We start from the raw sequence: 14,795 nt of genomic DNA on the forward strand, positions 1-14,795 counted from the left end.
ATATGCAAACAGAATTTTCTTGTTGTAAACCTGGAGTATTCGAATGTGAATGCAGTTGATTTTACTAGGTTTCCAGTTATAACATTTTTGGTTAAGCATGCACACTTAAAATTTAGACATGTTAGAACAAAAACCATCTATATAAAAAAGATGTGGTATGATTGTCAATGAGACAACTTCAATGTATCCAAAAGAGACCAAAATGGCACAGACATAAACAGCTATAGGTCACCGTACGGCCTTCAACAATGAGCAAAGCCAATACCGCATATATAGTCAGCAATGAAAGGCCCAGATATGACAATGTACATGATGTACAACAATTCAAACAAGAAAACAAACGGCCTTATTTGTTTAAAAAAAATGAATCAAAAACAAATATGTAACACAAACAAATGACAACCACTGAATTACAGGCTCCTGACTTGGGACAGACACATACATAAATAATGTGGTGGGGTTAAACAAGTTAGCGGGATCTAGACTATAAATTATTTTTAAATATGAATCATTTCACAAAACTACCTTTCTTACCGATGATCTGGTTCTTCATTAATTGTTACATATATGTCTATTTTTTTTATATTTACAAATGTATTGTGAACATTTCATGCATTATTCTCTATTCTTTAAATCTGTTCCATACCCTCCTATAATATATTTGATCCTACAGAATCTTCATGAGAGAAAACAACACTTTTACTACCTAAACAGGAAAAGCGGTCTTGTCATAAAATTATATTTTTCTAAATTTAAAAGCTTGTTAGGTCTATACACAGTTATTTCGAAGTGCATTTCTTTAATATGTTAAAGACATTAAATGCAAACTTTTAAAAATTACACCTGCACTAAGTGGGTGTCATATTCTCTTGATGGCTTTAGACATTTTTTTAACCTTTTTTAGCTGGTCCATTCATGACCAAAAATTACAGTATAATTTCAACTCTTTAAATACTTCCTCTTTATTTAAAGGCATATTTTTTAAGGTGTATGAAAAAAAATTCAAGGTATGAAATCAAATTTATAAAAATGATTATTTAATTGATTTTCATGTGGAACGCATTGTAATGTTCACGCAAGATATAAAAAAGAAGATGTGGTATGATTGCCAATAAGACAACTATCCACAAAAGACCAAAATGACACAAACATTAACAACTATAGGTCACCGAACGGCATTCACCAATGAGCGAAGCCCATACCGCATAGTCAGCTATAAAAGGCCCCGGTAAGACAATGTAAAACAATTCAAACGAAAAAACTAAAGTCTTTGTTTTGTAAATAAAGATAAAATCAAAGGATAATAAATTAACTATGTTCCTATCTAATAGGATAGTAGGAACTAACTGATCTTAACCAACTTTGTGTGACCAGAGCTTACTAAATTAAAAGCCTACGGACCAAGTTTCATGGCAATTATAAGATATATGTTATAGACAAAATGTGTTTAAAGACTAATTTGATGTACATGTATCAGACATGTAGAATGTATAATAATTATTCAAAAGTCAAAATTATAAAAATGTATGAGTATGTGCCTTTTAGCATGTTTAGTAGGTTTTTGAATGAAAAAGGGGGAGGGCTTGTATGAAGAGGTGATATTTTCCTGCAATTTAAAACCTGGTGAATGTTTTTGTTGTATAAATAATCCGAGTGGTAGATCCAGAATTTTTCATAAGTGGGGCTCCCTGACTGCCTAAGAGGGGACCCGCTCAGGTCATGCTCCAGTGATTCCCTATATTATTAACCAAATTTTTCCCAGGGCTGCCTCTGAATCCTCCGATATGTTTAAAATGTACTTTAAATAGAAAGGAAATTACAAATGGCATAGTATATTACATGTAATAATTCAATAGTACGTTATGTATTAAAAAGTCTAAGGCCAAAAAAACTTGAAATAATTCAGGGTCAATTTAGGCCCCCAGCACATACATTGTATTTACATTTAAAAATGCATACTACTGCTGTAGTTATTAAAATTTGCTTTTTTGGGGGCTGATTTTTATTGCATGTAATTTTAGTCTCAAGAGGCATACATGTATATTTGAACCACTTACTTTTCTTTTCTATCCTACAGTAGAAAAGAAAAATAACAATATTGTAAAATGCGAATATACTGAAATCTTTAATTTTATGACAGACTTTATGTACATACAAATCTCATCACATTTTTCTTGCTCCATAAAGTTTGTAAGACAAGGGTCCCGACTATTCATACAACTAATTCTGCAAATTTATCTGTGTCAGATAATCTACCTTTCGCTAGATTAAGAGTTCAAAAATAAATAATACAAATTGATAAAACCCCTATGTTGTACCAATTTACACCACTGTCCCAGGTTAAGGGTTCAGTTTTCTCATTTGACTTGTTTTTCATTAGTAATTGAAGGGCTATGCAATAACCGCTTTTGATCTGTAGCTGTTAACTTCTGTGTCTTTTGGTCTATTGCGGAGAGTTGCGTCATTAACAATCAATTATCATACCACATCTTCCTTTTATATTGAAACACAAATATTGACACATAAAAACCTTTCAGATAGAAAGTCAGAATGAGACTTATGGATAAAAACTTAGCAGACTGTCAGCTCACACTTTTCATATGTTGTCACAAATATGGTTTATTAAGCACAATAATGACAAGATGCTTCGCAGGACGCAGCTTTATACAACCGCAGAGGTAAACCCCTCGTTGCACAATGAACAACTTTTGTCATTTATTTTGCTAAAAAAATCTCTTGGATGGCGGATGACCCGCAAATTTTATTTCAATTTAATAAAATAGAGACTTCAAGCTTTACAGTATGAAATAATGAGCAACTTCTGTCATTTATTTTGCTCTGAAAATTCAGTCAAAGATATTTTATGCCTGTTTTCCCTATATTTAGCCTATTTGCACTCATTTTTAGAGGTAAAACAATCTCTTGGATGGCCGGTGACCCCCAAATTTTATTTCAATTTTATAAAATAGAGACATCAAGCTTTACAGTATGAAAAAATGAGCAACTTCTGTCATTTATTTTGCTCTGAAAATTCAATCAAAGATATTTTATGCCTGTTTTCCCTATATTTAGCCTATTTGCACCCATTTTCATAGGTCAAAAATTCTCTTGGATGGCCGGTGACCCCTAAATTTTATTTCAATTTTATAAAATAGAGACATCAAGCTTTACACTATGAAAAAATGAGCAACTTCTGTCATTTATTTTACTCTGAAAATTCAATCAAAGATATTTTATGCCTGTTTTCCCTATATTTAGCCTATTTGCACCCATTTTAATAGGTCAAAAAATCTCTTGGATGGCCGGTGACCCCTAAATTTTATTTCAATTTTATAAAATAGAGACATCAAGCTTTACAGTATGAAAAAATGAGCAACTTCTGTCATTTATTTTACTCTGAAAATTCAATCAAAGATATTTTATGCCTGTTTTCCCTATATTTAGCCTATTTGCACTCATTTTCATAGGTAAAACAATCTCTTGGATGGCCGGTGACCCCCAAATTTTATTTCAATTTTATAAAATAGAGACATCAAGCTTTACAGTATAAAAAAATGAGCAACTTCTGTCATTCATTTTGCTCTGAAAATTCAATCAAAGATATTTTATGCCTGTTTTCCCTATATTTAGCCTATTTGCACCCATTTTAATAGGTCAAAAAATCTCTTGGATGGCCGGTGACCCCTAAATTTTATTTCAATTTTATAAAATAGAGACATCAAGCTTTACAGTATGAAAAAATGAGCAACTTCTGTCATTTATTTTACTCTGAAAATTCAATCAAAGATATTTTATGCCTGTTTTCCCTATATTTAGCCTATTTGCACCCATTTTAATAGGTCAAAAAATCTCTTGGATGGCCGGTGACCCCTAAATTTTATTTCAATTTTATAAAATAGAGACATCAAGCTTTACAGTATGAAAAAATGAGCAACTTCTGTCATTTATTTTACTCTGAAAATTCAATCAAAGATATTTTATGCCTGTTTTCCCTATATTTAGCCTATTTGCACTCATTTTCATAGGTAAAACAATCTCTTGGATGGCCGGTGACCCCCAAATTTTATTTCAATTTTATAAAATAGAGACATCAAGCTTTACAGTATGAAAAAATGAGCAACTTCTGTCATTCATTTTGCTCTGAAAATTCAATCAAAGATATTTTATGCCTGTTTTCCCTATATTTAGCCTATTTGCACCCATTTTAATAGGTCAAAAAATCTCTTGGATGGCCGGTGACCCCTAAATTTTATTTCAATTTTATAAAATAGAGACATCAAGCTTTACAGTATGAAAAAATGAGCAACTTCTGTCATTTATTTTACTCTGAAAATTCAATCAAAGATATTTTATGCCTGTTTTCCCTATATTTAGCCTATTTGCACCCATTTTAATAGGTCAAAAAATCTCTTGGATGGCCGGTGACCCCTAAATTTTATTTCAATTTTATAAAATAGAGACATCAAGCTTTACAGTATGAAAAAATGAGCAACTTCTGTCATTTATTTTACTCTGAAAATTCAATCAAAGATATTTTATGCCTGTTTTCCCTATATTTAGCCTATTTGCACTCATTTTCATAGGTAAAACAATCTCTTGGATGGCCGGTGACCCCCAAATTTTATTTCAATTTTATAAAATAGAGACTTCAAGCTTTACAGTATGAAAAAATGAGCAACTTCTGTCATTCATTTTGCTCTGAAAATTCAATCAAAGATATTTTATGCCTGTTTTCCCTATATTTAGCCTATTTGCACCCATTTTCATAGGTCAAAAATTCTCTTGGATGGCCGGTGACCCCTAAATTTTATTTCAATTTTATAAAATAGAGACATCAAGCTTTACAGTATGAAAAAATGAGCAACTTCTGTCATTTATTTTACTCTGAAAATTCAATCAAAGATATTTTATGCCTGTTTTCCCTATATTTAGCCTATTTGCACCCATTTTAATAGGTCAAAAAATCTCTTGGATGGCCGGTGACCCCTAAATTTTATTTCAATTTTATAAAATAGAGACATCAAGCTTTACAGTATGAAAAAATGAGCAACTTCTGTCATTTATTTTACTCTGAAAATTCAATCAAAGATATTTTATGCCTGTTTTCCCTATATTTAGCCTATTTGCACTCATTTTCATAGGTAAAACAATCTCTTGGATGGCCGGTGACCCCCAAATTTTATTTCAATTTTATAAAATAGAGACATCAAGCTTTACAGTATGAAAAAATGAGCAACTTCTGTCATTCATTTTGCTCTGAAAATTCAATCAAAGATATTTTATGCCTGTTTTCCCTATATTTAGCCTATTTGCACCCATTTTCATAGGTCAAAAATTCTCTTGGATGGCCGGTGACCCCTAAATTTTATTTCAATTTTATAAAATAGAGACATCAAGCTTTACAGTATGAAAAAATGAGCAACTTCTGTCATTTATTTTACTCTGAAAATTCAATCAAAGATATTTTATGCCTGTTTTCCCTATATTTAGCCTATTTGCACCCATTTTAATAGGTCAAAAAATCTCTTGGATGGCCGGTGACCCCTAAATTTTATTTCAATTTTATAAAATAGAGACATCAAGCTTTACAGTATGAAAAAATGAGCAACTTCTGTCATTTATTTTACTCTGAAAATTCAATCAAAGATATTTAATGCCTGTTTTTCCTATATTGAGCCTATTTGCACCCATTTTCATAGGTCAAAAAATCTCTTGAATGGCCGGTGACCCCTAAATTTTATTTCAATTTTATAAAATAGAGACATCAAGCTTTACAGTATGAAAAAATGAGCAATTTCTGTCATTTATTTTGCTCTGAAAATTCAATCAAAGATATTTTATGCATGTTTTCCCTATATTTAGCCTATTTGCACTCATTTTCATAGGTCAAAAAATCTCTTGGATGGCCGGTGACCCCCAAATTTTATTTCAATTTTATAAAATAGAGACATCAAGCTTTACTTTATGAAAAAATGAGCAACTTCTGTCATTTATTTTGCTTTGAAAATTCAATCAAATTGGTTTTTTTTGTCCATTTTCCCTATATTTCCATATAACCTATTTGCACTCATTTTCAGAGGTCAAAATATCTCTTAGATGGCCGGTGACCCCCAATTTTTGCATTTTTTCATTTACAATACTTCAAAGTTAAATTTCACAAAGTATAAGAAAATTCTGTCATTTTTTTTCTATACCCCTGAACTACCTTAAATAGAAAATAATAAATTCCATGTTCAAAAATCGTACTTAAAATAGTATGTAATCTGATGTAAAACAGAATTTGATATTTTTATCAATTTATCGGAAGTTATGACAGATAAGGGTGTTTTATCCCATTTAGACACTTGAAATTGACAAATTTTAGCCCCAAAAGGTGCCATTTACAAGTTCATAACTTAAGTACGAAAAGGAATAAATGTGTAATTGTATGAAGTGTGTAGATAAAATATTAACAAAAATATCGAACAAAAATGTGATTTCAAAAAGGGGAAAGTCCATAAAACAACAAAAAATAACATAAGAAAAAATATTTTTCCTAGGAATTTTTTCAAGTATGCTTTATAATATATTAAAAAATATAGGCAATGTAGGGCAAAACATACGAATGCATAGGGTAAAGAAAACATTAGACGAGTAGAAAGGAAAATTTGGATACTGAAAACAGAAAAAAGTATTATTTATTTTCAGCATGTCCTGATTTACCCCCACCCACTGGAGGTGCTTTGACATGTTCCACGGCTCTGGGTAACGAAATCTGTACAATGTCATGTTCCGATAAATACCAGGTAGCCAAAGGAACATCTATAGAATATGTTTGTAATAATGAGCAAATCTGGCTGCAAGGAATTCCTCCGAATTGTACAGGTATGTATACCTTTTTCAAAGATTTTTTTTGAATGCTTAAGTGAGCATTTAATCTAATCATATTAAGATAAAATTTGATGTGGGGGCATGATAATAAACATTATCATCCTTTGCGACTGACAAAATATCTTATTTGAAAATAACGTTTGACTATGTGACAACCCTAGATAAAGTCAACGAGAAAAGGTATTACATCGACCACCGGAAGCTTAGAATGGAATGAATCTTGTGCCAGGTCTATAAATAAAATACATATGAATCAATATATTATTTAATCCTGCAGTTTTCCCAAAAATCTACCTTTTTTATGGCCACGAACCCCAATGCAAAAAAAGAAATGTAGCACCTTTATAAGAAAAAAATCAAAATTTTAAGAATTGAGTACATAATAAAAAAGTAAAATCACAAAATTACTCAACTCCGAGGAAAATTCAAAACGGAAAGTCCGTAATCTAATTACACAATTAAATGATAAAACACAGCAAACGAATGGACAACAACTTTCATATTCCTGACTTGGAGAATCCGAGCAGATTAGGTTTAAAGTGTACTTAGTAACATTGTTTACTATAAATGTCGTTTTCTAAGATTCTTCCGAACACTCTAGATTAAGCTTTAACTACAGTAATTTGTTTGTAAAACAGCATAGCCTTTACATTCATTTGATACAAAAACAAAATGTTTTATGGTTTTTTTTTTATCAGATAGAGTTCATCCAGCGAATGCAATATTACCCGGTGAATTATTTTACTACTACTCAGGGGATTGTTCAGACTCTACCGTTCAAGAGAGTATAAAGAATAATTTTGTAGACGTGATGAAAAATCTTGAGGGTTCTGATGGTTGGGATAATATTTGTCCAGATTACTGCACGGTCGAAGGGGTGAAGGTTACATGCGGTCCTTTGAACGGTCGACGCCGACGGAGCATTGTCACACGGTCAACAGATAAAGAAATTGTAGTTGATTTTAAAGTTTCATCACAATGGGAGACAACTAAAAACCTATGGGGAAATGATGACACGCTGCAAGCCTTGGGAGACTTGATAAAACTTGAAGTGTCAAATGGAGCAATTGACGTTAATGGAACTACTACTGGAAGTATGACATTTGGTTGGATAGAATTTCCATGTGAAATTGGTCAAGAACCAGTTTATGAAGCTGATGCTAGATGTGGTGAGTTAAGCAATTTCAATCTGATGACTCAATCAACATATAAACACATATAAAATGTCAATTGTTTGCCCAAAATTGATCTATTGGATGTTAATTGTATGTTGGTCTACCTAAATTCAATTTGAAGTTAATTGTATATTGGTCTACCTATAGGTCAATTTGATGTTAATTGTATATTGGTCTACCTATAGTTCAATTGATGTTAATTGTATATTGGTCAACTTAAGTTCTATTTGATGTTAAATTTAACATAGGTACAATGTAAGTTCTGCTAATTTGATTAAGCGTAGTGTTGAAAGCGAAATTTTTACTGATATTCAAAAGTACGAGTGACTCTGGTATGAGCAGAGTGATTACTGTGAGATTTAAAAATTGTCATATTTCTAACCCCCAGTCGATTATTGGAGTTATGTTCTAATAGATGTGTGATCATAGAAAAATACTGTTATTTCATGCGTTTCGTTTATCACATTCCATGTCGTTTATCACAATCCATGTCGCTTATCACATTTCATGGCGTTAATAATATGCCAATTTTTTTGGAACATGACGGAATTAAATCAGGAATATGACAGTTGTTATTTGTTTATCAATGGAACACTACGTCATGTACGTAGACTCATTTATTTTCTTTTATTGCGAAAACCGATAAACCTTTTTATTTTATAACGCGAGTATGTATTACTGGTTTTCAATTGTGTATTATCTGGTTCTAGCTTATAATCTCCTGGCTGTCAGTTTAATGGTTTTTCGTATAAATATGATATTGCAGATGTGTCGTCATCTTGGAAAAAAACATTGTTGTCTTGAAGGTCATTAAAGTACAAGTTACAACCCTAATACACCTTTAATGATGCTTTCAGTCGGTTGTGCACCTGGCAAATATTTAAATGACGGGAACTGTCTTGATTGTAACAAAGGTTATTTTCAAGAGAAAGAATACCAAATAAACTGTACAAAATGCCCTACTGGAAAATCTACAGCAGATAATGGGACAAAAAGTGAAAAGGATTGTAAAGGTAAGTGATTAACTCTCATATTACACCTTAATATAGATGTAACAATTCCACATGTAACATATTGTGTATTTTTTTTTTTTTAATCAAACATGTTTCATAATAGCAAAATGCAAGCAGTAAATTAAAAAGAAGAATACCAGACAAACATATATATAACATGGCTAAGTGATACTGATTAAAAAGAGTAAAACATGAAAATTACAAATAAAGAGTAAAGATAGAATGAATTATCATTACTTTAGTATGCAACTAAATACAATTTTTGTAGATATAACAGTGAATCTTTTCCGAAAACTATTTTTGCTTTTGGAAGAAGGAATAAAGAAGTACATTTCATACAATGGAACTGATGCACAAATGCTTACATGGGAAAACATTTAATTTTACTAAGAATTTATGCAGCTTTGTCCATTTTGATATATTTCAGATATGTGTCCTCCTGGAACTTATTCTAGCACAGGTGTTGAACCATGTTCACCTTGCCCTCTTGGACAATACCAGTCTATGTATGAATCTACATCATGTTTGTTGTGTGATTCATTAGAATTTACTAATTCAACAGGATCTAAAAGTAAAGAGGATTGTCAAGGTATTTGTAAATGATGTGTTATATCCTATATCATCATAATGTATTAGAATTAGAAACATGTGACATGATATATAAGTTTTGCTGCCTAAACTGTTATTCCTATGCTAATATATTAATTGACTATTAATGTAATCGAATACATCCTCTTTTTTTTTAATCATATTAGAACTAAGTTGAAGACGGATTATCGCAGTTGTGATTGTGGTATGCTTGCCAATGCGATACCTCCTCTTAAGAGACAAAAAGCAACATAAATTAACAACTAAAGGTCATCGTGCGGCATTTAACAATGAGCAAAGACCATCCTGAATAGGTAGCTATAAAAGAGCCCCAAAATGACAAATGTAAAACAATTCAAACGAGAACACTATCGGCGTAATTTTGGAACAAAATGGTAAACGAAAAACAAATATTTGATACAGCTACAAACGACAAATTCTTAAAATCTTATGTTTAAATAGAAACAGCTGTTAGATTAATCGTAACCAGAAATCAAACGTACCAGACCTAAAAGTAAAAGTACACACGAAGACATGTCTATTCGGATATATCTCACAGGATACTATAGTCTGACTTTGAGCCTACAAATCTTTGCTCTTATAACTAAATAGTGCAGAGCAAAAGGCAGCTTATATAAATGTTACAGTCTCTTGTTTAAAACAGTAGCGGATCGAGCCCAATAAGTCTCTAGCTCGTTGCAAACCTGCTTTCACGAGACCATCAATGATTTATATCCTATATGTAAATGTCTAAATGAAATGAAACAGATGTTTACCAATGTTCATGACTTTTAAATAAATTTCGAAGAAACTAACCACGTGAATAAACCTGATATAACCACTTAAAGTCAAACAAAACTTAATCCAGGTAAACGTTTTTTGCTACGAATGCGTCGCCCGTCATGTGAATTCAAACTCTTTAAAAGAATTCACATTACATATGGTACAGTCTATAAATTTGAGATCAGATGAACTTTTTGTATCGATATCGGTTACAATCGGTCCTTGTTTAGAAATTTGTTTAATTTTTTGTTTCATTTCTATTGTTGTTTCTTTTAATTTTTTTACAACGTTTCATTATAGGAGTAGATTTAACTTTCATGAGTAATAAAGCTTCAGTAAAGCTTGGATCATTACTTAGTAGTTTAGACAGCTTTAGTATTGGACTATTCATGAAATGTCCAAATGCAACCAATACGACACTTCTGCTTTTGATGGCGAATTTTAAGTTTTCAGTTGGAGAGGAAATGATCTTTACTGTAGCTGAGTAAGTACTTTGTGAATGAAATATTAAGACAAAATGTAAAATAAATTCTATATGTTTTTGTGATTTGTTCCACCCTACACACTGATCAGCGCAAAGTATTTTACTCTATCCTTCAAAACTGCACCAATATAATATTTATTGTGCTGTAAAATAATCAGGAGAAAGTCCTTAAATATTTTAAAAAGCATCTTAATGATGATGATGATAATGATGCACAACACCTACAACAACGGTTATAAAACAAATATTAATATTTTCTTAATATTTCTAGACACTCTTTTCACCATGATGCATCTAATGAGGTAAATTTAAGAAAATGGTCACATATAACTTTAACTTGGGACAAAAACTTAAAGGAAGTTAAGATGTATGGGAATGGTGCTAAATTGAATTCTTCAGTGTTAGATGCTGTAACACCTCAAGATGCCGCTATCCCTATTGGAAGTTTTCTTGAAATAATGTCAACTGAGCCTGGTGAGTACTTTTTTCGTTGTATGTCAGGAAAGTATGAGGCAAAGGTTTCCATTTAAGATTTGACTTCATTTAATAAATATCTTCTCTTCATTCATTCAATTATATAGGCAGAGCTAACTTTATATTTATACATTTGATATGAACAAGTTTGAGAATATACTGCTTTTAAAACTATTGTGTATATTGGTAAAATTAAAATAGACCAGATACTTTATACGAAACATGAGGTATATACGAATGATTTAACAATCCATATGATCGTCTGTTTACTTGTTTTATGATCAGAATATTTTATCAGGCAGCGAATGTTAAAATATATGCTGCAATATTCATACAATGTATGTATGAATTAGTCTCGTGTTGCTCCAATCTAATTAAAAACCGATCTCTCATCGCTCCTGTTTCTGATATGTCGCGTGGGAGATCTAACGAAACCGGCTTTGAGGTCACATGTGAGTGAACTAAAAGTTATGAACTTATAAAGATATGCAAATGAGTTGACGACCTATTAATAAGCCAATCAAAAAAGTTTATAAATTATTTTGACTGACGATTTCGTCGTAAATAAATTGAGTTACATCCCTTTGCCTTACGTTAAACTTCCAAGATCGTGGAAGACTCAATTTCATTGGTCGAAAAAGACACACCTACGAGGTCACTCACATGTGACCTCAAATCGGGTTTCGTTAGATCTCCCACGCGACATATCAGAAACAGGAGCGATGAGAGATCGGTTTTTAATTAGATTGGTGTTGCTCCCTTCAAAAATATATACAGTTATTAATAAATATCACTGAACGACCATTTTCTCTATCATTTGTGTATTCATAATTTGTTTGTATCATCATTTTTTACCATCCCCTCATTTTGAGTAGGCAGTCCTAATTAATATTTATGAAAACAGGTTACAAATAGATATATGGGACACGTAAGTATAGTTGCCTAAGTTCAAGTGATCATGTCATATTGCAAGTTTTCAAAGCGATAAGAATACATAAAAACCTATGTTGCTACAGCATGACACATTTAACATACATAAATGAATAAAATAAAAGAACTGACAATAAATAAACTCGTCATAGATACCAGGATTAAATTTTGCATTTACGCCAAGACGCGCGTTTCGTCTTGGAATTAAAACTCCACTAGCAGTGTCATGGACCCAGTGGTTGTTAATAAACTCATCATAGATACCAATATTGAAATCGTTACAAAAGACTCATCAGTGACGCTCGAATCAGAAAATGTTAAAAGGCCAAATAAAGTATAAAGTTGAAGAGCATTGAGGAACAAAAATTCCTAAAAGTTAGCTAAAGTAATCTATTCCTGAGGTAAAAAAAACCTTAGTATTTATAAAAATCGAAAGTTTTAAGACAATCTAGTCTTACTTTGAAAAAACCAACCAATATGTGTTTTGAGAATACACTTTTAATACTACTTGTGTCAATTTTAAATCAAATTTAGAAATGAACATTCGCTTGATTGTAGAAATCAAATTGAAATAGTATGTGTTTTCTATGTGTTGTATTGTTTACTCTATAACACAATATTATAAATAATTGAGGGAGAAATACAATGTATAAACCTTGTTTGATAAAGCAATGTGACAACCAACATATATTTATTTGGCTTACAAAACAAGTTTTCATTACGGTACTTTACCATCATGGAAAACAAATGTGATTATTCAATATATTATTCATTTAAGTTAAATATGATGAATCACTGAAACAATTGTTATTATACTGTACAATGATGCATTCACCTCGTCAAAAGTTGGGCAACGTCATTGTTTTTCAGAGAGTCATGAAATCGAGTCAATATCATTTCTAAACTTTTACTATTTACATATGTAATATTTAAACACTTTCTCTAACTAAATACGTTATATATTTACCTGTTTTGAACTGTGTCCTTGATCACTATAATCTGAAAAGGTCAATTACCTCGTCAAAGTCCTAAATTTATAAATTTTTCATTTAAGTCTTAATATATTTTTTTTCAGGGTGTGCAATAAGTGGTCTATTCCTAGTAGCAAGGGTACTACCAGAAAATGAAATAAGTGCACTCAAAGATTCATGTGTAGCATCAGTATCAAATTCTGTTTATTCCATGAATGATGTATTTACCTCAGAAATGACCGGAACTGAATTATCACCCTCAGGATGTGATGGTATTATACAATATTAGTTTAATTACATCTTTTATCTAATGTTTCTTTGAATACAAAAGTCAAAACGATGTAAATGTGTGTCTATGTCCCTTCGTGAATATTACGGACGCCATCACGAGTTGGTTGACCATTATGGAATAACCGTATCACAAATGATATCGGATATGTTTCTTACGTCGTAACTACAATCCCCTTCCCTTTCATGAATATGACCTACCGAATTAGACTATTCCCCGGATTTGTTATCACATAAGCAACACGACGGGTGCCACATGTGGAGCAGGATCTGCTTACCCTTCCGGAGCACCTGAGATCACCCCTAGTTTTTGGTGGGGTTCGTGTTGCTTATTCTTTAGTTTTCTATGTTGTGTCATATGTACTATTGTTTGTCTGTTTGTCTTTTTCATTTTTCCCTCGGTTTTGGTTTGTTACCCCGATTTTGTTTTTTGTCCATGGATTTATGAGTTTTGAACAGCGGTATACTACCTATGCCTTTATTTAGCCATGGCATTGTCAGCTTATTTTCGATTTATGAGTTTGATTGTCCCTTTGGTATCTTTCGTCCCTCTTTTAAGACTATTTGAAAGGATAAGATCAATCCGATTGAGATCTGCTCAAGCACAAAAAATATGTATATAAAGGAATTATACGTTAATGCATGTATTCTTTTCGAGATTTTCTTTTGCAGCCATTTAATGACAGCTCAAACAAAACATGAGAAATAAACAAAATGACCGTATAATACGTAAATGAACTAACCTTTGCATAAATCTGTCTTTATACGTATTTTAAAATTAGAATTTACTCTTTTGTTTTTTAAAGTTAATATATATAATATTGAGTTTTTGTAAATTGTAGCAATAGATGAATGTGAAAGTAGTCCCTGTGGTAATGGCAACGTGTGTATAAACAAGAAAAAAGGTTACGCGTGCCAATGTAATGGTGGCTACACAGGAATTAATTGTCAAATTCCACCAGATTTTTGTGCTTCAAATGATTGCAATAATGGGTCTTCATGTCTCTCTCATTTTACAAACTACTCTTGTCTGTGTCCAGCTAATTATACTGGGTTGTTGTGTGAAACAAAAATAGGTAATTACAAATAGTTGCTCTACAATACTGTAAACCAACTAATGTTTACGTTTCGTCCTTTCTGAATGGTTTCGCGGCAATTTATTTTTAGCCTGCTTTTAATTTTCTAATTGTTTTCATGTAAAGGAAGATTAAGGTTTTTC

The 14,795-nt window shown here is 31.6% G+C and overlaps 1 protein-coding gene across 3 annotated transcripts in view; it reads left to right on the top strand.

The window, feature by feature from the left end:
* LOC139512172 (sushi, von Willebrand factor type A, EGF and pentraxin domain-containing protein 1-like) overlaps positions 1–14,795 on the top strand; it is a 41,399-nt gene that overhangs the window by 15,525 nt on the left and 11,079 nt on the right. For all 3 annotated transcript variants that reach the window (XM_071299581.1, XM_071299580.1, XM_071299582.1), the window contains exons 11-18: positions 6,688–6,864; positions 7,569–8,039; positions 8,903–9,058; positions 9,486–9,647; positions 10,730–10,913; positions 11,185–11,387; positions 13,393–13,560; positions 14,419–14,652. In XM_071299581.1, coding sequence (XP_071155682.1) covers positions 6,688–6,864; positions 7,569–8,039; positions 8,903–9,058; positions 9,486–9,647; positions 10,730–10,913; positions 11,185–11,387; positions 13,393–13,560; positions 14,419–14,652 — 1,755 coding nt within the window. The remainder of the gene's footprint in view (positions 1–6,687; positions 6,865–7,568; positions 8,040–8,902; positions 9,059–9,485; positions 9,648–10,729; positions 10,914–11,184; positions 11,388–13,392; positions 13,561–14,418; positions 14,653–14,795) is intronic.

Source organism: Mytilus edulis, chromosome 2 (assembly GCF_963676685.1).
Source record: "Mytilus edulis chromosome 2, xbMytEdul2.2, whole genome shotgun sequence".
Classification (NCBI taxonomy): domain Eukaryota; kingdom Metazoa; phylum Mollusca; class Bivalvia; order Mytilida; family Mytilidae; genus Mytilus; species Mytilus edulis.